This window comes from Heliangelus exortis, chromosome 15 (assembly GCF_036169615.1).
Source record: "Heliangelus exortis chromosome 15, bHelExo1.hap1, whole genome shotgun sequence".
Taxonomy (NCBI): domain Eukaryota; kingdom Metazoa; phylum Chordata; class Aves; order Apodiformes; family Trochilidae; genus Heliangelus; species Heliangelus exortis.
This window is the reverse complement of record NC_092436.1, coordinates 6412293-6439719: the sequence shown is the minus strand read 5'-3', so window position 1 is coordinate 6439719 and position 27427 is coordinate 6412293. Positions and strand designations below refer to the sequence as shown.

Below are 27427 nucleotides of genomic sequence, written 5' to 3'. Positions count from 1 at the left end.
GTTTCCACAGCAGTAGTGAAAGGTGAGGAGTTGAACTCTGGGCTCTCTGAATAGACACAAAGAACTTCCCCTGGCTGCCATCAGCAGGAGGTGAGCAGGGAATGGGCAAACCAGAGGTCAGGGGTGTAGCAGCTTGAAAAGATAGGAGAGAATCATTGAGGGAATAATTAAAAGGCAGTTATCATGTGTCTGCTTCAAGTACAACTGTAAGATTCTCTAGGAACTTTGATTGCCTTCAGATTTGTGCAGTGCTTGCCACAGCAGGACACCCCCCAAGCACAGCATCCAGTCCTGTGTTTGTCACATGGTGTGGTTGACATGCAACTCTTCTGGTGACAAGGTAAGATGTCCTTATGTTTTCTGTTCTATCTATTCTATATTTTTATAGATAGTTGTAGCAGTTTTTCTCTCAGACACAGTTGATCTCCACTATGTACTCACTATGAAGGTTGGTTCCATTGAACTAAGGTCTACAACAGAATATCCAAGCACAAGGGGGAAAGGAACACCAAGAAAGTGTGACAGGCAGCCAGTCCATCCCAGCAGGTGTTGTGCAGCTGTACCTGTCACCAGTCAGACTGTTTGGCTGCTGTCAAGGGAAGGATCCAACACAACGTGAGTACAACACAAGGAGAAGTTGGCACTTGTGTGGCTTCAGCTTGGGACAGTCTGGGGCAACAGGAAGGTAAAGGGATAGTAAAGATGGGACATTGATAATGTAAATGTTAAAACAAATGTAAAAAAAAAAAAAAAAAAGCAAAAAAAAAGCCACTTCTTGTCTTTTCAGATTATGCTGAGCATTCTAAAATATGACTGAAACAAACTAGGTTTTTATGGTACCTGAAGTGGAAAATTGAATGAAAACAGACCAGTGGCTTAAGGAAAGTTACTGCACAAATGATCAAGTAGATGGAAATAATAATTAAAAGTTATATTAGAATTCTTTACTGACTAGTGTATGTGTTTCCCCATTAACATCAAGAGACTGAGTGGAAAACAATTATTTTTACTTTAAGGTTGAGAATTTGGTTGAGATGAAATTTTTGGTTAACTGATTTGAAATGATGAAAAGGAACTTCTTTTATTTTTTTTTAACAGCACCAGTTCTAGTTACTATTTGGAAATAGCTGCAGGCAGCTGAGCTTTTTACTGATTAATTTGGGTCTGCATAACATGCCAACAAGAGATCAGTGCCAAGCAACTGAATAGCTTTTTTGTTTGCCAAAATAGCCTTGGTTAAAGGAATGCCTTTTTAATTTATTTGGTATATTCTGAATCAGAAGAAAAAAGAAGAGGCAATGAGATGTTGGGAGAAACTTAATCCATCAAAATTTATCTTATTTTATGTAAATAATGTAAAATTTCTGTAAAACTTTGTTTTATTTTAACATCTTCATTCTTTGCCCAAGCAAGACCTCAATCACAATTTGACTGTTTTAAAAGGAGTACCACTAGAAATGTGCTTACAAGTTTAACTCTTTCCTAAACTCACAGAATATGAGCCTCAATCAAGCACTGTCTCTTTTTTCTCCTAAGAAATCAAAGCAGAGTCACATTTTCTTCTGTGCTCTGCTCTTTAGCTCTTCACATGTGAATTTTCAGCAGGGTTTCACTCAGCACTGTGGGATGGAGGGACAGTTCTGGACCATCAGCCTTCCAGCAGGCATCTGAGATTCCTCTTTTATGTCTGCTTCTCTAAGACCTAGTGTTGTCATGTCTACTACAAGGTCATAGGAGTAGAAAAATCTCTTTAACCACAAAAATCCGTGGCCAACAATATTTGCTGTGTTGTCCCAGCAGAGCAATTTCCTATTGCTGTTTTCAGCTCCCTACAGGGTGGTTGTAGAGAAGACAGGGAGATGCACAGCAAAAGGGCAGGAGATATGAGTTATAACAAGGGAAATTCTTACTAGATGCTAGGGGAAAAAAAAAAAATATATATATATACATTTACAGTGAAGGCAGTCAAATACTGGACCAGATTTCCCAGAGAAGCTGTGGAATCTCCCTCCATGCAGATACTCAAAACTCAACAGTTTGAGGCTCCAACCAACCTGCTAAAAAAGCTGGAATGGAACAAAGGTCAAAAAAAGGAATGGATTATTCAAGCTTGATGTATTTCAAGCATTATTAGTATTTTCCTGGACACAGTGGCACTTAAAAGACCTGTGTGACAAGATGGGCATATGGTAGTTATTACGTAAGATAAAATGCATCATTGTGATCAGATGATTAAGATAAGATCAATTTATCCTGTGGCGAGCTATTTGATGCTGTCCTAGTCAGGCCAGCAGGTTCTTTTGCTGTGAGGGTGGTGAGACACAGGAACAGGTTGTCCGGGGAAGTTGTGGATGCCCCATCCCTGGAAGTGTTAAAGGACAGGTTGGATGGGGCTTTGAGCAACCCTGTCTAGTGGGAGGTGTCCCTGCCTGTGCAGGGGGTTGGAGGGAGATGATTTTCCAACCCAAACCATTCTGTGACTCTGTGGTTGCTACTTACAAGTGTTCTTCATCATGTATGTTGGAGTCCAGCTGTATTTTTTCACAAACTTGATGTATTGGAGGAAAAAACCATGCAGAAGATCTCTGATCATAGACTTGCTCTGTGAGCTCACCAAGTCTGATGGTGAAGAACTTTAGGTCTGGGGAGAGATAAAAAGTCTTAGGACACATTCTTGTTTCAAGCAACAGCATCATAGAGCATCTCTCACTACATTTTTTGGTCAAAGGAGACAAAGTTAACTTGTTTGCTGTTTTTTTTTAAGCCTGCTAACTTATCATTTCCTATTGGATTATCTGTGACCCTGTATCAAGGCTGGGAGTTTGGGTGCATGGTTTCAAGTTTCAATTCACTTTTTGCCTGATGGGTTTGTTTGGCTTTTTTTTGTTTGTTTCTTTGTTTGTTTTTTGTTTTGTTTTGTTTTGTTTTATTTTGTTTTTTAAATACACAGAACCACTTCACATCAGTTTCTTTCAGTAAAGAATGTAGTTTGGTGGACTTGCCTTGTTCCTTTCTGTCTATGAATAAGTAGGAACCAACACAGGAGGAAGATGTCCAATTTTTTCTATCTCATGCCCCCTGACCTGCATGATACCATGTAATGCAGGGAAACAGGGCTGGAAACACCTGTAAATAAACAGAGTTGCATTTGTGAGACTGTACTCAGAAAGCTGTCATTTTACAGATAAAGTATCACCTCCTGGCTAATACCAGGACTCATTTCTGGCAGCGCATTCCTCCTTTCTGAAACGTTGCAAGAGTACTCCCAAGAGGCTCATTGCTATCAGAAAGGTAATAGAATATAATCTTTCTAGTGAATAATTTTCCAACTGTTTGTACCTTATACAGCTGCCTTTTTACCTCCTTCATTACTTTAGGTAACACAGTTTGCCTGTGTTTGAATATTCTTCCAAATATGAAAAGCGAAAGGGATCAAATTCTGCAGTCCCTTCATACTACTGGAATTTGTGTGTTTGTTCTTAAAGACTGGGTGAAACCTTAAAGAATGTTTTCTTAGCTTTTGCTAATTGTAATTCATGGTAAGAGTGCAGCAATATAAAAACAGCTATGCAATAATCCCTAAGATTATTATTCAGGATTATTTTTTATTCAGGACAGCCACAGCAGATCCTGAAACAGAGAGATGTTTCCATGGACAGCCCTGAAGCCCCAGGACCTCCTTAAACCTTAGGTCTAATTCTACTTTTTTTCAATCAAAATGGTCAAGCCAGAGCCTAATACAGGGAGATTTATTGTGAGGTGGCCACCTGTCCATTTAAGACTTAAACCTTCAAATTGACAATAATGTGATTTGAAGCAAAGATGATTTTCCTACTTACCATGTTCTTAAGATGTAACTTAGGGTTACTCTGCCAGGGCAGTGAAGGCTGCGTGGGGCTCTGCTCTGCTAAATCTTCCTGGCACAAACTCACTTTATTGTAGTTGAATTTTTGTTTTCATCCTTATTAGCATAACATCACGTTGTCATTATGGAAGAAGGGATGTCCCATATCATCATTTCCCTGCAGTCTGTGAAGGGCTGGAGTTCCTAATGAGTGCAACATATTCCCAGGCTGGATCAAGGGAAGGAGCTGTGCCACAACACACCAATGCCATAACCAAAAGCTTTGGTTTTGGCTGTTCTCCTATTTTTCTGCATTGGTCTTCTATCCCTTTTAGCCTTCTGGAACAATACAAACTCAGCAGGAAATAAAGGGATTTTTATTCTCCAGCTTTGCTCCATAGCCAACGTGAAGAAGGGAACAGGACAGGACAGAACACAGAGATAAATATTTTACAGTTTTTGCAACTGAAGTTGAGGGGATTTTTTGCTCTCAGCAGTGTGTTCTCCCACTCCACAGTTTTAGAAGGTTTGTTTACTTGGATTATCTCTTATTTCAGATGAAAAGAGACTCTGGATCTTCCACCATGGCTGACCAGCAGAAGCAGGTAAGGGGTCACAATTGTCTTTTAAAGGAAGCACTATGCAGGTGCTTGGACAGGCACCTTTCAAAGATGTTTCAAAACACCTTTGAGATGTTTTGAACCATCTTCTAAGAGAGATGAGAGACACATCCACTCTCTGATCACTTTAGCATAACTGGGACCTCATCTCTTATTGCTGCAGCAAGATTTTTCCTGCTGTTTTTTTGTTTTTAACTTTTTTCAGTGAAGTGAAGCTACAGCACCAAGTGGTGAAGGGTCTGTTACCTTTGTTTGCATGGCAAGACACCACAGTGCTCCCTAATAACCAGAAGCTGTGCTACCTAACTGGGCCCAGTCCACAAAGTGGTTCTGCTAAACAAAACGTTGTCCCACTGATGTGCCCCAGTTTCTTCACCCTGTGGGCAGCAATGCTGTTCCACATTTGCCAATTTGTACAAGCCCTTTAAGGACAGGATCCCAAGTCATGCACGGGTCAGAGTTTGGAAACAACTGTGCTGGAGCTGTTGGCATGGAGAGAAACAGGGGGTTAGTGCTTGGACTTGATGAACAAGATTTTTTTTCAGTGTTAACTTCTCTGCTTCTACAGCTCATGTAATTATACTGTGTGGGATCCATTAACATAATCCCTTCATCACATGCAATAAAAACACAGCCTAAAACAAGACAGTTTCTAGCCAAAGGGCTTTAAAATAGCTTCAGTGCTGAGCTTTGGCTCTGTCCTGTCCCAAATCAGGACATACACATTCTCTGATGAGTATTGGGAGTTAATAGTTCTTAAACTTTTTGAGTTCTTCAGCTGGAAGAAGTTAAAGAATCTGGAATACTGTTTGGTCTAACTAAACACTAAGACACTTGTAAGACACCAGAATATTTTTTTTTTGGTGTGTTCTTTATTCCATGAGAAACAAGGATTTATAGGCTACAGTTCTGCTAACAACTCTAAGCCTTTTATAGCTTTTGTAACCTTTTCTCTAATGAATATATAGATGGTGTTCAAGGGTCTAAAGATTAAGGAAGTCTTACCTTATGTCAGCACATGAGGCATAACATGGATGCAGCTGGAAGTCTGCAACTGCCCAAAGAGCAAATCTCTGGTGCAGAATCCATCATGCATTATCTGAAGCTGGAATAGATGGACTTTGCCAGCCTTGCATTTCTACACCCAGTGATAATATTGACAACTGACTGCATTGCTTCTGAGTTCATAAACATCAAGCTGTAGGTCAAGAGTCCTTTAAATCACTTGCTCTCCAGTTTCTAATTTGATAAAAAAAAAAAAAAAAAAAAAAAAAAAAAAGATGAAAAAAAGCAACAGTTTTTATGTTTAATGAGAAAAGTTTTAGTGTTAATGAGCGAAGGTCTGGCTCATTAATTAATAATGTTTGGCTCATTAACATCTGATCCAGTGTGTCCTGGCTCAGATAAATATTGCTGGCAAGTCCTAGGCAATGTTTTCTGCTCTGTAGCTGTTACAGAATCTTAAAGAAACTCCTAGCACTGAAAGCTGTGTAGAAAAGATTCCTCTATATTGCATTACCCTAAACACACCTGCATTCAGCATTTATTAGTGAGCTGTCCATCTTGTTTGTCTTCTTTGACAGGAGGCAAGCAGGACAGCAACTATGAATCATGTTATTTTTACTCCAGTCTGTTTGTGCAGTACAACACCACGACAAAAAACAGGAAGGGCAGATTAATGAACAAGACACTAGCTACTTATTACACTGTATGATTTTAGAATTGCGTAGATTTGTTCTTAAAACATTTATCCTGCAGATAAATATGCATATTCACCCAAGAAAACCCAAACTAAGATTGCTGAACTTCAAAACCAACTACAGCTTGGGCTGCTCTAAAAGACAGTTAGTTAATTGTACATTTGTCATCTATTTACTAAATAACCTGTTGTCAAATATTTTTAAGCTCCAATGTTTTTAAGACTGCTTTTGAATATATTTCTTCCTGGAATCAAAAAGTCTCACTGGTAATTTGCTGACTCTCTTCCAGTTGCTTTGTAGAGTTAATATTCTTACTGTGGTAGGAATCGTGCTAACATCACAGCTGCCCTTCTGCTATATACCAGAATATAAAATAACTGTTCTGTGATGGAGAGCAGGGATTTAGAGAAGCTTACACACCTGAGAAGCTATTTCAGATCCCTGTTAATGTGCAGTTGTTCTGTACAGAAGGCATGTGGTATGTACTACCAAGCTGTATACTCATACTAGAGCTGAGTTGTAGCTGTGATGACCTAAAGGCACAGCAAAGTGAATCATGCAAGGAAAGGTAATATCCTGTATAAACCTCTGTTACACCTGGAGACAAAAAGACAAGCTTCTGGGCATGTGAGCATGACTTCAGAACTGGTCTTCAAAGCAAAGAAGAAAGTTGAGAGGAGTGGTTCTGGATTCCCTGGAGCTGTTAATCAGATCATCTGATCCTGACAGTTCCTGATGACTGTGGGGGCGGGGGGGAAGCACCCTGAATACTGGGAGGGAGGAAACATGAGTGAGGGAGGTGCTGAGATGGAGCATTCCTTACCCCCAGGTCTTCCTTTCCTACTGCTCCGAGTTATCCAGAAGGTCCTTGTATCATAGTCCTCCTGGTAGTGAGAGGAGTGGCAAACAAAAACGGAGTGAAAAATCAGCAGTTCTTCCTCTCCCTTTGGTTATTCCCAAGAAATTCCTTGTCAGTGACACTTCAGGTCTCTGTAAGCACAGCAGATGGATGTGTGTGTACTCTGTTCCCTCAATCACACACAGCAGCCTGTAAGAGTTTTATGTTCTTTACAGTGTTTCTAAGAAAACAGACCATTGTATTTCAAACACAAAAAGTGCTGGTGTAGGACACAGCAGTGTGTTCTTACTCTTGTTGATTGCTCACAGGAAAAGAAGCTCTGGGATGCCATGAAGCTGACTGCCTATGTCCTTGGTACTGTGCTGCTCATATTCATTGCCTTAGTGAACTTTTTTTGGTAAGATTGTTTGAACAAAGGGATTTGAGGAGAAGCTTTTCTGGGGAGAGGGGAAAAAGTGAATGATGGAAAGATGGGCAACCAAGAACACTTATTCCCACAGGTATGTGCAGAATATCTGGGATACTTCAGGCCATTTCTGGCAAGCAACGTGGCTGAAGTTCTACAACCTGCATGAGGGAAATGAGTGGACAATCTTCCTATATGGTGAGTTATTCAGATTTACAACCTTCTACTAGTCATGTATTTCACCTAAAAGGGGGACATGGATGTACATTCCCAAACTCACTAATCCTCCCACTGGAAAAGCACACACAAAGCCAGTTACAGCTGATACAGTGCAGCCTTTGGAATGGGTCACCAGGAGACTGTTATACAGATTTGATATTTGATTTTTTTGCTGCTGCTGAACTTAGTAGATTTAATTACTGTAAAATTAATGAATTTTACTCTTGTTGTAGCACCTATAAAACTCTTCAGCTGGTAAATAAGTCTGGTAGGAACCTTGCAAAGTTCTAGTGATCTACTCGACCTTATCCTACTTGTATTTAAATGCCACCCATGAGAGAATTCCCCTAACCTCCCAGAAAAGCCCTTTGTTAGTTTCAGTCTATGAGACACTTGTCTTCTCTAACCTCCCCATTCCCTACATCTTACCTGGATATCAGAACCTACTTACATTACATTCTAAAGCATCTCAGGGCAGAGGAAATGTACCTGGCAGATCTGGGTCCCAGCAAGGTCCTCTGGATACTATGCCACTGTATTTTGGTTCTCATTTAGCCATAGCTCTCACTTTAATTTATTCACACATCTCTGCCCTCTCCTCATGCCACAGGGGCTGCATTGGTTCCTGCCCTTGCTTTCTGGGGCTTCAATGGGATCCTCATGGTGGCTGATGTGACAGGAAAGCCAACGTTCATTACTCGCTATCGCATTCAGCTGGGCAAGAACGATCCTGTAAGTATTTCTCACTCTGCCTCTTCTGCTGGCTAAACACTTCCTGCAGTCTCCTGGGCTAGGAGCAGGGAGAAGAACCTGTTATGCTTTTCCCTTGCAATCAGATAGGGTTTAAGGACAATCAAGCCAAGTCTTGTATATCCCCTGCAGAGAGGAAGCAGTCCTTGTCATGAGGCCACTGATCAGATCTGGATTGACTGCTTGTTAAAAAGTTGATCCCCAAACTAACACAGAACCAGCCTACAAACCTTAAAGTTCTTTATCCTCCTCAAAGCCACGTTGCTTCTGATTTGGTCTCAAGTTCCTATGTCTCTTTTGCAGGTGGACACAAAGAAGTTGTGCAAAGCCATCTACACAGCTCTGTTTAATCAGTTCTTTGTCTCCTTTCCCATGCTTGTGCCCATGTTCTACATCATGAAATGGTGGGGAAACACCTTCAGCAAGGAATTACCCACATTCCAATGGTTTCTTGTGGAGCTAAGCATCTTCACCTTAGTAGAGGAAGTTCTCTTCTACTATACACACAGGTGAGCTGTGCTCTTCTACTACACACAGAGAAACAGAACTCCCCCAACAGGTTTCCCCCAATGCCTTTAAGCTTATCCCAATCTATTGCAACGACAATAGCCCTAGTCCCCCACTCTTCCACTAATCCTGTATTTATATGTGAAGACTTAAAGGTGCTGGAATTCACACAGCATGAAGTTTTGGTGCTGGTGTATTGCTAGTAACAGCAGTAAGCAAAAATGAGTAAAATTACAAAGGTGGAGTAGCTTAGAGGCTAAGATAGAAAAAAAACAGGTATCTTTACAAAAAAGCTGTAACACAAGATACTTAAAGAAAAAGGAGAACTTTCTTATCCTGAAATATAAAAGCTCAGTGATGGATCTGCTGTTCACTTGTATGGCACCTACAAAATGAGGCCTGACTCCTGACACTGTAGACTAAGTACTGACACAAAAATTCAAGACAAAACCTAAAGGAAGAAGAAGGTCTGCAAGGCTGCTTAGAAGCAGGGCCAACATTCTCAGAAGTTTGAGGGTTTCCTCTATGGACAAAAAAGGAGAAACAAAACCCATAAGACCCCAACTCCTTAAGGGCCCACAGAATCTAAAATTCTGCCTCAGTTGCCAGCAGGTAAAGTCAAAACAGTGAAAATACAAAGTGAGTCTTCTCAGAAGGTCTGAACAAACGAGTCATTCAGGGATTTTGATTTATGGGATTTATCTGGACCTAAGTTTAACATCAGCCAGTGGATGCATCAATTTAGTGAGGGCTCAGTGCTTAGGAAAAGAGAGATGGAAGCCAGGAGTCCTATACCTTTGTTCCCAGCTGCTCTAAAACCTTTAAAGAATAGGCATGAGCAAGTTCCCAGCAGAAATCCTGTTATATTACTCTAGGTTCCTTTCTTACAGAGCTGAAAACATATTTCTCTGTCTTCTCTACTTAGGCTTGTCCACCTCCCACTCCTGTATAAGCACATTCACAAGAAGCACCACGAATGGACAGCCCCCATTGGCGTGGTCTCCATTTATGCTCATCCATTAGAGCACATAGTAAGTGAATTCCCCCATGGTCATGCCCCAGATCCTGTGTGGTGTGATGCCCATGGGATGAAAAGGAGTGATAAGCAAAGAAAAGCAAATGTACCTTTAGACTCTTCTAATTTAGGAAGAGGAAGCTGATCTCCATTGCCAAGAAGCCCAATTGTAGAAGGGTTGCAGTCCCACTCATACTGGGCTCTGCTGGCTCTAAGACCACAGATCCAAGGGCATCCAGCAGATAAGGAGCTGACTGAATGGTGCAAGTGGGGAGCACAGAAAGTGCTTTCAGCAGGAGATGTGGCACTTACACATCCAGGGCTACTGCATGGACTCAGTTGTCATGATTTTCTTGCTGGTGGCTGGGATCAGTGTTTGCAGCAGTGCCTCTCAGTGCTGCTTCTTCCTAGGTCTCTCATGAAAGCATCCCACCTTTAGAAAATTCTACTTAAAAGCACTAGCTCCTGTTAACACTAGTCCTGGGATGCAGCACCAGCTCTGTCTCTCCCTGACAGTTTTTGGGAAGCAGAATGACATTCAGGAGTCCAGCTAAGCCTGACTGCTGCCAGAAGTTTGGTTTGGTAGGACACGATGATGTGATGCACGTGGGATCATCACATCACTGCCTTTGTTCATGTCCACAAGCCCTGCTTTTTGACAGACAGGTTCCCAGAGCAGCTTCAGCATTATTCAGAGTTGGAGCTGCAATTCAATCCTCTGACTCCAGGTTGATAAACTGGAATCATGCTGCCTTCACAATCTCTGGTTGATCTCATGTCTAACTTCTGCAAGCTTGAGATGAGACTGTGTTTTGCAGTGAGTAAAATTCATCTCAGAGTAAATTATTTCTTTGGTGATTATGTACTTTTAGCATGCTGTTTGCAGAGGGATCTTTCCTTTACACTGGTTGCACAAAACTAGAGTGATAGATCACCCAGGTTACACAACTCCTAAGAAGGGAGTCTGCTTGTTGTGATTCATTAATGAAATAATTTGCTTTTCATTTCTAGCTGTCCAACACACTGCCTGTCATGACTGGACCAATGATCATGGGCTCCCATATCGTTTCAATCACAGCATGGTTCTCCCTTGCTCTCATAACAACAAGCATTTCCCACTGTGGCTACCACCTCCCCCTCCTACCATCGCCAGAGTTCCACGACTTCCATCACCTCAAGTAGGTCTGGGCACTGCTAAACTTCCCCCTCCCCTCCTGCCTGTGCCCTGGCACTGCTGACAGGCAAAGCTCCTTTCCTAGGGTCAAGTGTGTTTGTGCAGCTGATGTACAAGCACAGAAGGTTGTGCAGCTTGCCCAGCAGCAGGCTGAATGCTGTCAGTTCTTCAGGCAGTTAAACAGAGATGGGGATTTCAGAGGATTCCAGCCCACACAGCTGCCAACCACCTGACATCTGCCTCCTACCAGCTGACTTGGAAACTTTCTCCAAACCACAAACACCAGAGCTGAGTCTGGGAATTTCAAGTGTCCTAGGATTACATGGAAAGCATGTAGTGTCTGAAATAGCAGGTTTTACCTGGCCTTTCCCCAGCACAAGTACAGTCAGAGTTCTCTGCAAGGCTCTTCCTAGAAGTTTAGCAGACACTGCATGTGGTTAGAATAAAGTCAGAGCAAGGGAAAACCACACAGTGGAAATTAATTTGCAGGAAGCCTCCCTGTCTGTCCCTCTCCTGTACTCTGGGATTAGAAACATTGATCAGATAATCACAATTCCCAGCCTCTTCCTAAACTGGAGAGAGCAGTTCCAGCAGATTGTTCAGGGTCACATGCCACAGTACTGGAAGAATTCTCCCCAGCTCTCAGATCTGTACTAAATTAATATACATGAGTTTCCCCTCCTGCAGTTTTATTGCCACCCAGATGCTGGGAACACCCAAACCATGGCACCAGTTGTCCTTATCAGTCATTTCCTCCAACACCTGACTCATGTCAGGACATGGAGCACTGCAGAGCTGATGCTCTCTGGGTGGAATGGCTGTGCCAGCATCCCAGGAGCTGGATGCACTTGGAGTGTCCCAAGGCAGCTGGATCTCTGAAGGAAGGACACAGCAATCTGGCTGTTCAGCTGCTGCTGCCCAGGACATAAGAAAACTGTTGTTCTGTGCCACTGTTTTGGGGTAACAATGGTAGCAGAAAGGGAAGCTGCAGAAGTTTCTCCCAGGCTTTGTTAGGGCTGCAAGGGAAACTGGTGTGGTGGCACAATTGGCATGGATGGCTTATCAGGGCTCTGCAAGGAGATGGAAACAAGAAAAGTGAAGCAACTTACATTGATTCTGTTTGATTTCCAGGTTCAACCAGTGCTACGGAGTCCTAGGAGTGCTAGATTATCTGCATGGAACGGATAAAGTGTTCAGACAAACCAAAGCCTTTGAGAGACACAGGGTCCTGCTCAGCCTCACACCTCTCTCAAAAAGCATCCCCGAGGCACCCAAGAGGGCAGAGTGAACCCAGCAGTTCCAGCAGTGCCCAGCGACGAGCACAGCCAGCCAATGTTTTAAGCCAAATAGTATTTTAATTGGGAAATGAGTTATTATTTATATGTAACAAAACCGAAAGCCAACTTAAAGATGCCACTTGAAAAGACTGCTGTTATTTTGCTGCCTGTTATTTTCTACCTAAGACAAAAAAAATGGTCAAGAAAGCTATTTCTAAATGAGGTTTAGGGGGCTTTTTTCTTAATTACTCAAACTGCTCCTTGGTTCCAGCTCCCTACACATAAGCTGGGTGTGTTTTGGGCTTTGGGAGTTCTCGTTAAAATTTTAACACTTCAGTTTTCACAGGCTGTGCTTTGGCCTCTTTTCAGCAGTGTTCTGTAGAAACACCAGCAAGATCATTTTATGTACACGACAGGATTAAAACCACAATTTTTCTGAGTCTCAAAATACGTGGGATACGGAATGCAACACCATGGAAAGTAGGACCACAGCTTTAGAAACACTCTCCCACTGTACACACAACAAAGGCCTGAGCTGTGTGGCTGTCAGTGAAACCCTTCCAAAGAACCCACAAAAATCATCCACACCTTCATGCACATCCAGCAGTACTTACATGACCATTTGAGACATGCTGTGAATTTTCTCCTGGATCTTTTTTAAGTCTCACTCCTGTCTGGAGGCAAAAATGACTCTTGGCTCTTGCCATCCTAAGCAAGCTCCCAGGGAGAGGACAAGCAGGGCTGACCAGCACTGCACTGACCTGCTGTCAGCCCAGCTCTGCCTGTGGAAGCCAACACTCTCCCCCTGCCTCCTCCAGTCCCTACAACCACACAAGGCTGAACCCACAGTGCCTGGGGAGGGCAAGTCATAACAGAAAACCTAAGCTGCATTGTCTTTTGAAGTTTTTATTTTTATACATTTTTTTTTGTATTAAAAAGGAAAAAGCATAATTACCACAAATTACAAAGGACTAAAGCATTACTAGAATAATGAATCACATCAGCCTAGAAAGCAGATACTCTGAATAATATTAATGTTATAATACAAGCTCTCATTCAAGTATTTTACATTTTTCTCTTTTCCTTTTATACGTGATGATGATCCTAGCACATGGGTCAAAGATTATGTACTATCGACGGAAGATGGATCATGTACAGTGGGCCATATTAACAAGATTTTCCTCCCAAGTGATACATGGTCTGTGATGAGTCATTTTAAGTTTCTCTACGATAAATGCAGCTGAAGAAGGTTGCACACACTTTCTAGTTTTGGGGAACAGAAGGCTGAGGTTGGGATGCACAGGGTTTGAGAAGGGCCAGCACATCAAACCATCACCCCTTTTGCTCCAGGTGAGCAAGCAGAGCGCACCCTCGCCAGGGTACAGCTCAGCAGGGGTTTCTGGGCCACAGATCCAGAAGTTTCCAACCCAACGGGACGGGGACAGGCTGGGAGAGGAGATGGGGGAGTGGTGCTGCACCGGGGAGGCTCAGGGGACCAAACACCCTGTCCTGTGAGGGGCACCACTGGCTCGAGCCAGCCTTTGCACGGGGCTGACGCCCGGAGATGGAGCTGCAGGGGGACTGCGTGGGGACCCTGGGGCTGAGCTGAGCACACTCCGTATGGCACGGGGGGCTGGCTGGTGCCCAGGGCACTCCCTGCTCCTCTGGAGCTTCCCACTAAAGGGATGTGCTTGTCACAGATACATCGGTCCTATGTTCAAGTGTCTGCAGAAAGTGAAACTGTAAACTACTCATTAGAACGCTACCCTCCAATCACCCGCTCCACGCCACGGAGATGAACATTTGTTTTTTTTTTTTTTTTTTTTGAGGACAAAAAAAAGTAGTTAATCCATTAGCTGTATTGGAAACTTTAAAAAAGAGAGTCAGTGAGGCAATTTAACATCAAGTGTAGCAACCCCCTTCTTAAAAAGAGCCTAGCATCCATTTCAAAACAGTGACAAAGTGACAAGACCGGTCTCCGAAGAGATGGGAGAAATTAAGCATTGCAAACACAGCTTGCTACATTTATAGTTTCCTTTTTTTTTTTTTTTTTTTTTTTCCTTTTGAGAAGGTAACTGGAAAGGCATTAACAGCTAGAAGGCCCCCTCTGTACTGCCATGCAGAACGTGTAGAGACACGTGGCAGGATACTGAGGTTAACACATTGTTTTGTTACAGTACAGTTGACCAGTCCCAAGCAAAATGAGCAGTTGCCAAAACTCAAGGGACCCCAAGGGCTACCATGACAAGTCACCATGGGGGTGTGAGGAGGGCAGCAGGAAGAGGGACAGACAGGCGAACAGAGCAGCAGTGTTATTACTTTATCAAAATTTAATTGTTCCCCCCCTCCCCATCCCAAAATGAGCATGGCAAAGCAACAAAGCCTCTTCAAAATCACACCTTCCAGCTCTGCTCCTGACCTCATGCCAGAGCTCCACATCCGTTGCCATCACCTGTGTCCCAAAGCCTCGGGAAGGAGCCCCGGGCTGCAGTGGCCTGGGACCTTCCAAGGAGATGGGCAAGATGGGGATGGATCTCTCCCCTAGATCTGCCTTGAGGCCTGATGGCCACCACCAGCTTCTCCAAAAGCAGCTGGAGCTTCCTGCAGGTATGCTGGTGGCTGGGCAGCCCTTGTGAGCTGTGGGACAGATCATTGTTCTCGATACAAATGCCTGACCACTCAGACCACTAATTAAAAAAAGCCTAAAACATGACTGCAGTGAAGCACCCAAGCTAAAAGCAAGGCCAACTCCCTCCTCAGCTGGAAGACAAGAGCCTCCTCAAAAGCCAACCCCCCCTCTGGACAGCTGTCCCTTTGTCTGGAAGTGAAGCAAGCCGTGTGTGATGCCTTCTTCAGGCAGCTACACAGCAAGAAGGGCAGTGCCTCTGCTGACCTGTCCCCTGTACAAGCTTTAAGACAGGGGAAAGCCTGGCAATGGTCAGCCACTCCTCAGCCCAGCACAGACCACATAACCAGAGCACCATGGAGCTCCTGGTTCTCTGCCACCACCCACACTACTACCAGTGGGCATCATCCCTGTGGAGAGCAGAAGTGCCAGAGAGCAGGTACTGCCAGTGTTCCCGTGGTCTGGAGGAAGACAGGTGGGAGCAACAGCTGCCTCAGATTGCCATGTCTTTCCTTTACTCCCTAGCTATGCTGCTGTCTGACAGAAACAGTAGAACAAGGCACACAGGCTGCAAATCCAGAGGGTGATGGGACTGGTAGGATTGCTCTTCTGATCCACCTTACCCTGGAAAACAGAGGGGGTTTCAGGCAAGCCCCTCAGCCACACTGATGTGACAAACCACTGACTCAGCAGAGCGGAGGAAAAGCTCTTCCGTGCCAACATTAGAGTCTTAGCCTTTGAAATTAAAAAAATAATTTAAAATCAATTCAAATTTTGGGAAATTTCTTACCTCTTCTACAACCCAAACAATTCTACAGGCTGCTCCACAAGCAACAACTCCCCAGCAGGCGTTGTGCCACAGAGGAGCTTGTTCCTCATTTCCTACTTCATTTGTTGCTGAAACACAGACAATGGGATTGAAAAGAGAACACCCACCGACAAAGAGGAGCATGGGGACACAGCAGCAAAGACCACTCAGAGCACACCCAGACCTGCTTCCGCTTCCAAAAAACCAGCAACACATCTCCAATGTCCTTGAACAACACACACAGCATAATCTCCAGCCTCCAAGGTGCCTCCTTCCCCAATCAGGGACAAACACAACTGCATCCATAACCTCAGAGTTCTGACTCCAGCTCACAAGAGAGGGAAAATCCAGAGATAACAGTCATGGCCACGGCACTGCTCAAGCACTGCTTGCATGTGTTGCCAGCTACCACCCCACAACCCCAAAGCACTACTGCTGTAACAGAGCAAGCCACAGGCTCAGAGGCTGCCATGCTGAAATGGGCCTGCAAGTGGTACCAAGCTGCAGGGTGGACAGAACAGGGCAGGAACTCACCACCAGCAAACAGCCAAGTAGCAGCACCCCAGCCTCGCTCACACCCACCTGTACTTTCAAGTCTAGCAGCAGTTCACAAAGCTGCTCCATGTGGAACAGCCCAAATGCCCCCCACCTACACACACACCTCCTCCCCATCTACTAAAGCAGCATCTTCAATGCAGTGTCAGTTTGGGAAGGTGAGAACTTCAGCAAGGGCCCTGTGAGCAGCCACAGCTACTCTTGATTGAAAACTTGCTGAAGTTCACCCTCTTCACTCAGCTCCTGGCTGTTAACATGCACCAGCACCACATCTCTACAGGGACAGCCCTGGAGAGGACTCCTCCTCCCAGCTATGAGACACAGCACTGGATCAACTGGATACTTTGGTAAAACACTGTTTGTTACCAACTTGTGATTTTCCAAGGCAATCGGCTGCATCTCTAAGTGGCCACTGCAGTGCCTGCCCTGCACTGTGCACAGGAACATGCTTTCCAGCTCAGAAGGACAGGGGTGTCAGAGCCACAAGCAAGCCAGCTGCAAAACAGGTATCCCAATCCAGGAGACAGACCACAGAAGCAGCAAGGAAAGAAGCTCTAGCTGAGAAGGAGCTTCTGCCCTTATGGCAGGAGCATGGCTTTCCAGGGCTACTGCTGGACCTCAGGAGCAGATCTCACCCCTCCAAGATGCATCCTGTGAGGGAATGCAGCTCAAAACCCTCAAGGGAGGGTTTGCCTGCCAAAACCCACCTGGTGCTGGGCAGGAGAGCTAAGCAAATGCCACACCAATACTGCAGCCATCCCCTTGGTCTCAGCTGAGCAAGGAGCAGCACGGTGTTAGCTCTGCCCTTGGAGATGCACAAGGATGCTGCTTGAGCAGGAAACTTCACACAGCTGCCCAAGACACATTGCACAAGGAAACCCACATAAGAACCCTTGTTTGCTGGGCAGATCCCTTTGCTTGCACTCAGCACAAGTCCCACCAGCTGCCCTAGGTCCCTGATGGTTGCAAGAGATAAGAGTTCCCTGGGGCTGTGTCACTGCCTCCCCAGGCTACAGCATGAAGTGGCACCAGGGGAATCAGCCCTTCCCTGTTGCTCGCAGCAAGGGCCAGTCCCTCTGGATGCTGTGAAAAATCCCCCCCCCCTCAATTCCTGACCACGCTGGAGGTCACAAGAGCAGAGCAGCCCGACCTCCAGCCTGCCTGGAGAGGGCACGGGCATCCCAGCAAGGCCATAAGCACGTACAGTTGCTGTCACAGGCAGGATGCTACAACGGTATATACAGAACATAGCGGCTTCGTGAGCGTTAAGTCTTGGATTTGACTGCCCTTGTCACCTTCCCCCACAAGAATCAGGGCTGGCAAGGAGGTCTCCGGGATGGGGGGAGGCATCCGAGTGAGCTGCAAGGTCAGGAAAGGCTGCAGGGAAGAACAGCTCGGCAGCAATGCCGTGAGGAGTCTCTGGGCCAGGGGGGGAGGGGGCCAAGAGTCCAGCATGCCCCAGGGTGCAAGAAGCCAGCAAGCCTCCCTGGTCCAGCTCCACCATAAGGCAACTTTTTTTTTTCTTGTTTTTTTTTTTGTTTGTTTGTGGTTTTGTGGTTTTTTTGGTGTTTTTTTTCTTTTTAAGGGTTTTTTTTTTTTAGTTTTTATTGTTGTTGGTTTTTTTGTTTTTGTCTTTTTTTTTTTTCTTCTTCAATAATACTTCCAAGGAAGAAAGCAAAGGGAGATATGTCTTTTTAAAGAGTTTTTTCTGTTCTTGGTTTAGAGGGGTTTGTGTTTTGTTTTTCTGTTGTTGTTTCCTTTTTCCAAGTGAAAAGGAAGAGAAATCACCTTCAGCAAAGTCCTGTCTTTGCACGTGATGGATGTTCCTGTGGCAGCAGGTGCACTGTCCACAAGGGCTCAATCCAGGTGCCTGCTGGCTTCCCACCAGCTGTCCTCGCAGGAAGGAGTCAGAACAAACCTATCCTTGGCAAAGGTCCTTTGGTTGACATCCAAATTGTCCGTGATGGAAGAAAGGAGAGGCAGGTGGAGGGAGAGCCAGACCTTTGGGAAGGTTGGAGATGAAGACGCTGGGGAAGAGGGAGCAGGAGGACAAACAAGGTGATGCTCCTGTTGTGGTGCTTAGTGTTGGAGAGGCACCACCAGAAGTGGAATGGGAAATGTCAGCCAGGTCATGGAGATCAAAGGCTCCACAGCATCATGACACGCTGTGGCTTCGGTCCCCCATCAGGGAACCTCACTCCTCTGAGCTTCCTAAGCAGGCTGCCCTGCGATCCGAGGGGGGACACAGAGGGGAGTCACTGGGGCTGCACAGAGCAGACTTATTTTGGTAAATCCAGACAAACTTCTAGCAATAATTTAAAACTTGATATATATATATAATAATAATAAAAAAAAAAAAATCTCCCCTTTCCAACCCAGCCAGAACTTTTTTTTTTTCTTTTTAAAGAGACACTAAGACATGAGGGTGTGTACAGGAGGGGAGGGAAGGCAAAGGGTGGGTCTGCTGGGAGCAGGTCTGGCTCTGATCAGGGTTGTAATAGCAAAATGGTGTTTTTGATGCAGATCATCTTTGCTTTTCAGCCACAAGAGAAAAAAATCGTGTGCGTCGAAGTTACTCCTGAGCAGCCATCTTCCAACTCCCTTCCTATCGCACGCCCTCACGTCTCCACTTCTCTGAGCCAATTCTGCACCAACCCACCCCATTCCCTGTCAGGAAGCAGATGCTGCAGCCTCCCTACTTCCCCGTTGTCTGCGATTCTGCTGCTGATGGGGCAGGGGGTTGCTGGCTCAGGTTTTTGGCATCCTCTTGTGCAGGCTGGCTGGATGAGGGGTGGGCTTGGCCGGATGGGCACTGGCTGACCGTTTTACTGGAAGACTGGGATGGGTAGCGCTTCCTGCCATCTCCCCCTGACGTCGTAGGGTACCTCTTGTGTCCACCTTCCTCTCCCATGGGTGGCTGGAAAAGAAGCACCTCAGTATCAGCAAAGCCTCCAAATGCAGAGCCCTCCCCCTAGATCAGAGAGCAGCCTTCCCGCAAACCTCCAGTTGCAACTTCTCTCCCTAACTCACAAGGCACACACACACACTCAGTCCAAGCACAGAGCTGCCCTCCTCTCCAAATCTAGTGCTGACAGAAAGACAGACTGACTTCCAATCAAGCACAAGGGTGACAACTTGCTCTTAGGCACACCCTTCCCACACAGGAGCACAATCCAGAAGTTCAAGAGCTGAAGGTCCACAAAATGCTGGCTCCACTCAAGACATTTCCTCCTCCCTTCCCAGCTCAAAGAATCATGAGCTCAACCCAGTCCCCAGAGAGCTGCTCTTAAGTGGATTTGCAGTATTCAAACTTTGCAGCTTGTTCCTGGTCCAGCTGCAATGACGGGGCATGACACTAGGTGTCACTGATTGTCCTTGCCTGACACCGCTTGAGGACCCGCCCCCAAAATCAGGCATCCTTCCAAAGGGGACTGAGGGTACAAGCAGAGGCCACTCTACTCACATCCACTCGGAAGTCCTCGAGGCGCTTGAACTTGCTGAGGTATTCTTGCAGTTTGCTGTTAATGTCCAGATTTTTGGCTTTGGAATATTTTAAGAAGGCCCAGAACTTTTCCAGCCCATAGAGCTGTCCTGGAAGGGAAGAAAATCAAACAAGATATCAGCCCGACAGAAAACAAACTAGACATCAGAACCCTTTTCTCCAGTCTTCCCTACTGCTTGCTCCACAGACTCTCCTGTTGCACCGGTAAGCAAAACCAAGACAAGATAAAGAACCTTAAGGGAGGTCACCTGCAGCAGTGCTGGGCAGCCCCTTGACAGGGAATGTTCCCAGACTCAGATGACCTGGTGGTGACAAGGCACAGGCACTGTAGATCACTGAGGAACAAGTGCAGGATGTTTTGGGAGTGATACAGCCTCCCATTGCTGCTGCCCTTAGCATTGTTCAGGACAGAGAGCATTCCTTCAACCCTCTTCTATGAAGTGTGCAACAGGATGTTCAGATATTCCCCATTGCATACATTAATGTAAAGCAATATGTGGCTTCCACAAAGTCATGAGGCCCAGGGGCAGCTATGCAGACGGGCAACATCATTGCCAGGTGCAGGGAAGGCACCTACCAGCTTCATAATCCTTGATGGTCTCTTCTTGGAAGTCCTTAAATATGTCTGGCCGGAATTTCTTCTCCAGCCCATAGCTGTAGTATCTGAAAAGGCACTCCAGACCGTACCTGTGAACAGAACAGCACGTGGTATTCAGACACTGCTGCACACAATACCCAGGCAGAACAGCTCTTGAGGCAAACACCCTGCTGTGCCCCAGCAGCAGGAGGTGACTGAAGGCACCCTCAGTCCTACCATCCAGCAAGGCAGAGATGCTGGGCACAAGACCCACAGAAAGGCCAAACCCTTCTTCCCTCAATCCTGTTCAAGTAAAGACCACTTAACTCCTCCTTTCCTACCTGTATCCCTCCTTCCCATCCTCCACAGCCAGTTGCTTGAACTCCTCATACATTTTCTTGTTGAAGTGATCTCGCAGGAAGAAGGACCAGAACCGGAAGAGCGTATTCATCTCCTGGGACTGACCAATGCCCAGTCGTTTCCGCTCTGTTTGGGGAAGAAGGGATGAGTACAAGGAAAGACTCTTCTAGGGAGCCAGCCCTGCACTGGGGCTCATGCACTGGGGCTCACAGGAAGGCCCTGGGGCACTCTGACTAGACCCGACCCCAGTGCGTGATAACCCAAGCCACAGCTCATAGTTGGCACAGACTGTAGGGAACTACCAGCTACCAGCAAGGTTGTCCTGTAGGACCCTGCTTATCTCTGTGTGCATGTCCTGTGACTGTACCCTGCCCCCCAACACAGCAGACAGAGCCCACACACCGTGCCCTACCGTTAAGGCAGCGCCGACGGTACTTATGGTAGACGTGTTGTGTGAAGCCATTCTCCTTGAGCAGCTCATGTGAAGGATGCTGAAACTTGGGCAGGGACTGTGGAGTGCAGCCATAGCTTCCAACAGCTGGAGTCCCCTCCGAGGGGCTGGAGCTGAGTATGAGAGACTCCCATCAACATTTTAGTTTGGCATTACCCAGTTGACAGTAGAATAGGGTCATGTTCCACTCTGCAGTTCTTGTCTATTGGTCCCACTGACTACCTGCGACTGTCTACTCTGGGTTTGGTACATGAGCCATGAGGTATCCTACTAGAAAATGAACCAATGTTCCCAACCAAGTCTCATCTTGTTATTCCAAGGCTTCAGACTTTACCCAGCTCTTTCCAGGAAGGAGAAGATGGATTCCAGTCCTTTCTGCAGCCACCTAACGAGACCTCCCCTGCAAAGACCAGATGCTGCCTTTCCTCATCCTTCCGACCCCTACTCCTTTTCCCATTTCTGGCTCCTTCATGACCCCATCCTCCTCACACCCAATCCCACTTTCCAATCCTGGCTCCTCCATAACCCTGCAAGCCCATCACCATTACCTGATGGAGGCAGTTCGGGGCCTGTGCTCCCGTGAATCCATCACCCAGCCCACGTGGCACTCCATTGGAGGGTTTGAACTGTGCCTTGTCTTCCTCTTCCGTGGAGTCTGCAAGACACGATACATCAGGGGGTGCATCCCCTTCCTCCCCAGGCCCCAGCTGGGAAACCCCAGCTCCAGTCCTGCACACCAGTCCTGGTCCCACCTTGGCATCTATCGTCCTGCCCTCTTTCACCACTGGGTAGAATCGGGGTGTCTGGGTCGGGTCTTTCAGCTGAGGTGTGCGAGGGGTCCGGGGGGTCCTGGCGTTGCGGTAGTTGGGAGATTCTGGTACAGTTGTAGGTAAGGAGCGGGCAATGGTTGAAGGCTCAGGGACTCCAAACAACTTGTTAGCCAAAGCATCTGTGGGCACTGCATAGAGAAAACCCCACACTATGGTCAAGGTGAGTTCTGAGCAAAAAGGACATCAATACAGCCAAAGGTCAGCCACCTGGAACATGGGCAGTAACAGGCACAGGGACACATCCCAGCTCTCCAAGACAAGCAGCTTCAAATCCAGCCTGGCCAGACAGCCCAAAGCCTTGCAGCAGATCCAAGGAATGAGCTTCCAGGGATTCCACAAAGTATCTGCTTCCCAGTGGCTAACAGCAGTGCCAAATCCCTTATCTCCATGAGAAGGAAAGGGTGCCAGGCCACACAGGCAGATGAGCATGGCCCAGCAGGCAGCTGCTTTCAAGGTACTATGAGAGGATTATATTCAGGAAGTGGTATCAAAGTCTGCCAAAATTTTCTCTGTCTTCTGAGCCTCCTTTTCTGTAACCCCAAAACACTGAGAGAAGGGTGCTGCTATGGGAAAAATCCCACACAGCAGTGTCCCAAATTCCTTCTCCCCAGCTGCTACAGAACCTCCCAGGATCTCTCTAGGAGGAACAGGGACAGATTCAGTCCCATCAGCTTGTGCCCTCTCTTACCTTGTTGGAACCTGGGGGGACCAGGAGGAACTTCCTGGTTTGGGTCCACAGGGGGCTCTGGGGTCAGGGTGTCAAACTGTTCCCTGCTGATCATATTCACCTTCTTGAAGTTCTCCACTTCTTGCTGCATTGAAGAATAAGATGATGAAGCAACCAACTGTCTACATCTCATGAACTTATCAGGACCACTGCTCTGATTATGCAGCAGCCACAATGTTGGGCATCAAGTGTAGCTTGTGAGGCCTTAGAGCCCAGAAGGCAAATCAGCTGCATGGAGGTATGAACAGGTTATGCAGCACAGAGAAACCAGAGCCCAGAACAGGCCAGATCTGAGCCACTTGCTGCTCCCAAGCCTTCAGAATCTTACAAGACAGCTCCACTAACCTCCACTTACTTCTTTCAGGCTTTTACCTGCCTGTGTCCGTGCCACTGCAGCAAGGTTTCAAAGCAAGCTTGGCAAGGACCCCATTGCCCCAGCCACATTCTTGCATCCCTAGGGCCTCATCTCTGCATCCACACCATCACACTACACTGCCTGTGGGGTACAACACTCCCATGTATTTGAAAGACCAATACCCCCACTACACACTGTCCCTCTGTCACCTGCATGTTTCAAAACAGCAGATGGGCTTTCTATAAAAATCCTAAGTCTGTACAAACTGCAAAGCAGAGAAGAGCACAGGCCAACCAATGAACCCACCTCCAGTATGTACGGTCTCCAAGGGACTGTGCCAGGGAGCACTGGGCATTATGGACAGTGCAGACACATGGTTCCCTCTACAGATCTGGCACTGTGCACCAAGACCCTGGCAGACAGCAGAGCAATGGGCCCCTTGCTCCATCACCTCATTACAGGCACTTTGTTGACCTGGGTGCAATTTTACAACACATTACAGAGCTGTGTTTATTCCCAACACAGAAGAGCATGACAGTGGGGGCCAGGAATTCCAACCTCTAAAAGAGGACTAATCCTATTTTAGCTCTACCCCATGACTGGGGTGTAACCTGCTGTACTGCTCTTTCTACCCCACCAAGGTGGGCAGTCTGCACCCCACAAAACTCCCATAAGGAGCTCCGCACACACACACACTCCCTTCCTTGGCTCTCACCTTGATCTGTGAATATTCTGGCTCAAACTGCTCTGTCCACAGGTCCTGCTCATAGTAGTACAGCCCATCATTGATCACCTTGGCCAGCTCTGAGCTCATTTTAGCCCTGGATGTGTGGTTGCCAGTCCTGTCCCCACCAGGATGCCGACGCAGGTAAGGAGGTGTCTGTGTCACGATGAGGATCTTGTTCACATCCCGATCATCAATCTCATAATCCGAGTCTTCGTCTGACCAATCAGTGAAGGTGTTCTTCCGGCCATCCATTTGCTCCATCTCTTCATCAAAAAGGAAGTCTAGCTCCTCAGGTTCATCTTGGTCCTTCTGCTTCTGCTGCTGTGGTGTCTTTGACTCCTCTGGTTTCTACAGGTAGGAGAGCGAGAGTGAAACAGGGTAAAGACCACACAGCAGCACAAGCCTACTGCTCAGAGACCCAACTGCTGCACTATGTTTCCTCACCACAGCCAGAAGCTGCCCATCTGGGAACAACACCTTATTTACACTGAGAAGCAGCTCCAAAGGGGGATGGATGGGGCCAGGACAGACTAGGACATCACTCCCATGACCAACAGAACTTATCTGATCTGACACCTACCTACTTATGATTCAAGTCACCCATACAGGGTGGATTCAGTCACCCATACACCCCACCCCAACAGCTCCTACACCACCACCTACCTTGGGTCTGGCTGGGGAGGGCCGAGGTCTCTTTTTCACTTCAATCCATGTCTCTGAATCCAGGTCTGGCAGACTTGCAGACAGGCCCTTAGGCATCGTCTTTAGGTTACTCACCTCCTCTGTTTTGGTGGGGACTGGGCTGGCAGTACGTGGGGAGCCAGGAGCAGATTCTAGAGTCAACAAGAGCCACAAAGTGCTTTAGAATGAATGAGGAAGCCTAGGGGGTAGTGTACTTAAAGCACCTGACCAAAGATGGAATTATTTTGTGAGCGTGTCACAACCTGTGGGACCAACTGGGATCCAGTGGCCAAAGCTTACTAGCACACTGCCCACAAAGTGCTGGGAGGAAAAGCAAAGTCTTTGGTTAAGGCTGTGATGCCAGTGGTGGCCACAGAGCTCTGCAGGTGACACTTTCCCAGATACACAAAGCCCTAAAGCAGATGGTGACTCTAGCTCTCAGAAAACCTTCTCAAGACAGCCTGGAGCAAATGGGAACAGATCTCCTGCCAAAACTCTTACCAGAGCATCAATAAGATTGGCCTCTTATGCCCAGTCCTGGGCTTCTGCTAGCCCCCATGGGATAGGGTGACAAGATCCCATGAAGGACAGCAAACCCTTCTCCAGCACTCAGTTGACAACTTCCTCCCTGCTGCCCCACTTACGCCTTTTTATCTCTTCAACCATTAAGGAAAGGTTGGGTTCATGAGTGTTCTCTGCTTTGCCCAGTAGTGATAGAGCACTTCCTGGCACAGCAAACACTTTTCCAGCAGGAATGACCCTCCCCAAATCCCTTCAGCCCCCACAGAATAAAAGGAACTCAGTGTCTCTCCTATTTTCCCCTGTACAGAGGCAGCAGCACTCTTGGGGGCTGAGAACAGAGCCCATGTTAGTTCCCACAACCAAGCAGAAAGCAAAGAACAGAGCTCTGCCTTGAGTAACTTCTGCAGCAATATCAACATTGCATCTCATATCACCCTTCACACTCCCCTGTGCTCACCTGTCTCTTTCTGGAAGCTTTGCCGGGGCACAAACTCAGGGCAGTTAATGAACTGTGAGAAGTCTGTCTGTGTGTAGTCTGCCATGGGAGGGCCAGGCAGAGCCCATTTTTCTGGCTGCTCTTTTCTCCTGATCTTCTCATCCACAATTTCAACAACCTTGCTGTCCTTCAAAGCCTGGAATTGAGTGATACCTGGTTAACTTAGGCCCCATGTTGGCACACCAAGTGGCTCAGCCCCAGCCCTCCCTCTCTAGGAGGACTGAAAGGAGAAAAGAGCAAGTCAAGGACAAGGGAAGGCTCTACTTGCATGTCAGCCATAGCCCATCTGAAGAACAGGCCTCAGACAATGGTTGGCAAGACAAAAAGCAGGAAGGAGAGTTCATCTTTCCTTGCCCTCACCTTGATGATGAGGCTGATGTCAGTGGTCAGTGCCTGCACCCGGTGGAAGCTGGCAATCAGGGTGATAGGAAGGAAGCCATCTGAGTCCATCTTGCGACGCAGGAAGAAGTCTCTCTCCAGGTTGTCCACACTGAAGTAATATTCTCTGTATGGACAGCACACCAGTGGGAGGCAGCTCCAATAAACCTCCCCCTTAGCACCCCAAAGGGAATAACCCCGACACACACCCTTCTGCTACTGTGAGGATGTACACAGACAAGACTGGGAAGCCCAGGCTTAGGGCCAGCTGGTGCTGTAAACTGCATCACGCAGAGCAGCACACCTCAGCTCCAACCCTACCCACAGGAGGAGCTACACAGTCCCCAGGGAGAGCATCTGTGGCTATCACACCACCCACCGAGGCTCAGAGGGGAGGAGAAGAGGTGGTGCTTACATCTGACGCTTGATGTAGTCTTTGAGCAGTTCCTGGTCCACGCTGTAGAGCTCAGTGCTGCTGATGTTGTCAAAGTAGTAAGTGATGTTGCTGGCATATTTCTGTGTGCGGGAGCCATCCGAGCCCTCAAATTTCCGGTACCCATACTGGTAGTCAAAGTGACCTGTGGGACAACAGTAAGAGTCAGCACGGAGTCCCTGAGATGTGCTAAACAGGCTGCATTGCCAGATGGGGCTGGATGCTCTGCACTGTTCCTAGGCCCCTCATGGAATTCCACAACAGGGCATTGTTGACCCACATCCTTCATGCCCTGACTATCAGCCTGGGCTGCAGATGGGATTCCAGTGATGCCTCAACTCACCAAGCCAGAGAGGCCAGAACTCCTCCTACTCAAGAGCAACTGGGCAGCCCAGGTGACACATGAAGGCTTTACACTGAAACTGTGTCAGGGTTTGCACAGACACGGCCCTGCTGAATGTCAGCACACATGTTCTTCCTCATCTAAGCCAAGAAATCTTTTTGGCACTTAACATGACAAAGCCTATGCACAGCATGGAGGTATGCTTCAACTCCTGTGTGCAGGAGTATTGCAAGGGGCAGAAAACAGGTGGACAGGCTTATCCTGAGCAGTGGAAGATTTGCCTTCATTAAAACACTACTATATAATCATTTGATTTTATAAAAGCAGCTCAACTTATCACAAGTTTTGTGACCTGTCACAGTATTTCCCTGTAGCCCTACAGTGCTCTGCACTCCCCAGCCTGCTTTGGAGCCTCAGGTCTCACACAAGCACACAGACCCTTGCAAACTTCAGCACACACTCTCTTCTCTCCCTACTGTCACAAGACCACACATTCAGTGATCACCTCCTCTGCCACGGCCCCGGCCCCTTCCCCTGCCCCGACTTCTGCCCCGGAAGGCCCCTCGGACAGCTCCTCCTTCACTCTTCACACTGGAGGTTTCATCATGGTCCTGCCAGCTGCGCTCGTGCTTGTTGTCCGGGTGCCAGCCTGCAGGAGATGGGGAGAAAGAGGCAGGAAGAGCAT

At 46.9% G+C, this 27427-nt stretch overlaps 2 protein-coding genes across 6 annotated transcripts in view; one reads left to right on the top strand and one right to left on the bottom strand.

The window, feature by feature from the left end:
- Positions 1–12521, top strand: FAXDC2 (fatty acid hydroxylase domain containing 2). Of its 2 annotated transcripts, XM_071759335.1 has the most exons (10): positions 24–90; positions 221–340; positions 4402–4449; positions 7332–7420; positions 7524–7627; positions 8259–8380; positions 8702–8907; positions 9831–9936; positions 10932–11098; positions 12226–12521. In XM_071759335.1, the coding sequence occupies exons 2-10, from the start codon at positions 305–307 to the stop codon at positions 12380–12382; spliced, it is 1035 nt and encodes a 344-aa protein (XP_071615436.1). In that variant the 5' UTR covers positions 24–90; positions 221–304; the 3' UTR covers positions 12383–12521. The 2 variants fall into 2 exon arrangements, with proteins under 2 accessions (XP_071615437.1, XP_071615436.1); XM_071759336.1 differs by lacking the exon at positions 221–340 and having other exon boundaries at positions 1–90.
- A 5573-nt stretch (positions 12522–18094) lies between these two features.
- LARP1 (La ribonucleoprotein 1, translational regulator) overlaps positions 18095–27427 on the bottom strand; it is a 40235-nt gene continuing 30902 nt past the window's right edge. For all 4 annotated transcript variants that reach the window (XM_071759327.1, XM_071759329.1, XM_071759330.1 and 1 more), the window contains 14 exons: positions 27248–27391; positions 26382–26544; positions 25949–26093; positions 25550–25724; positions 24553–24722; positions 23878–24237; positions 22769–22892; positions 22003–22208; positions 21799–21905; positions 21212–21363; positions 20781–20925; positions 20440–20549; positions 19824–19951; positions 18095–19277 (listed from right to left, as the gene is read on the bottom strand). In XM_071759327.1, the coding sequence (XP_071615428.1) occupies positions 19056–19277; positions 19824–19951; positions 20440–20549; positions 20781–20925; positions 21212–21363; positions 21799–21905; positions 22003–22208; positions 22769–22892; positions 23878–24237; positions 24553–24722; positions 25550–25724; positions 25949–26093; positions 26382–26544; positions 27248–27391 (2351 nt within the window). In that variant the 3' untranslated portion in view covers positions 18095–19055. The remainder of the gene's footprint in view (positions 19278–19823; positions 19952–20439; positions 20550–20780; positions 20926–21211; positions 21364–21798; positions 21906–22002; positions 22209–22768; positions 22893–23877; positions 24238–24552; positions 24723–25549; positions 25725–25948; positions 26094–26381; positions 26545–27247; positions 27392–27427) is intronic.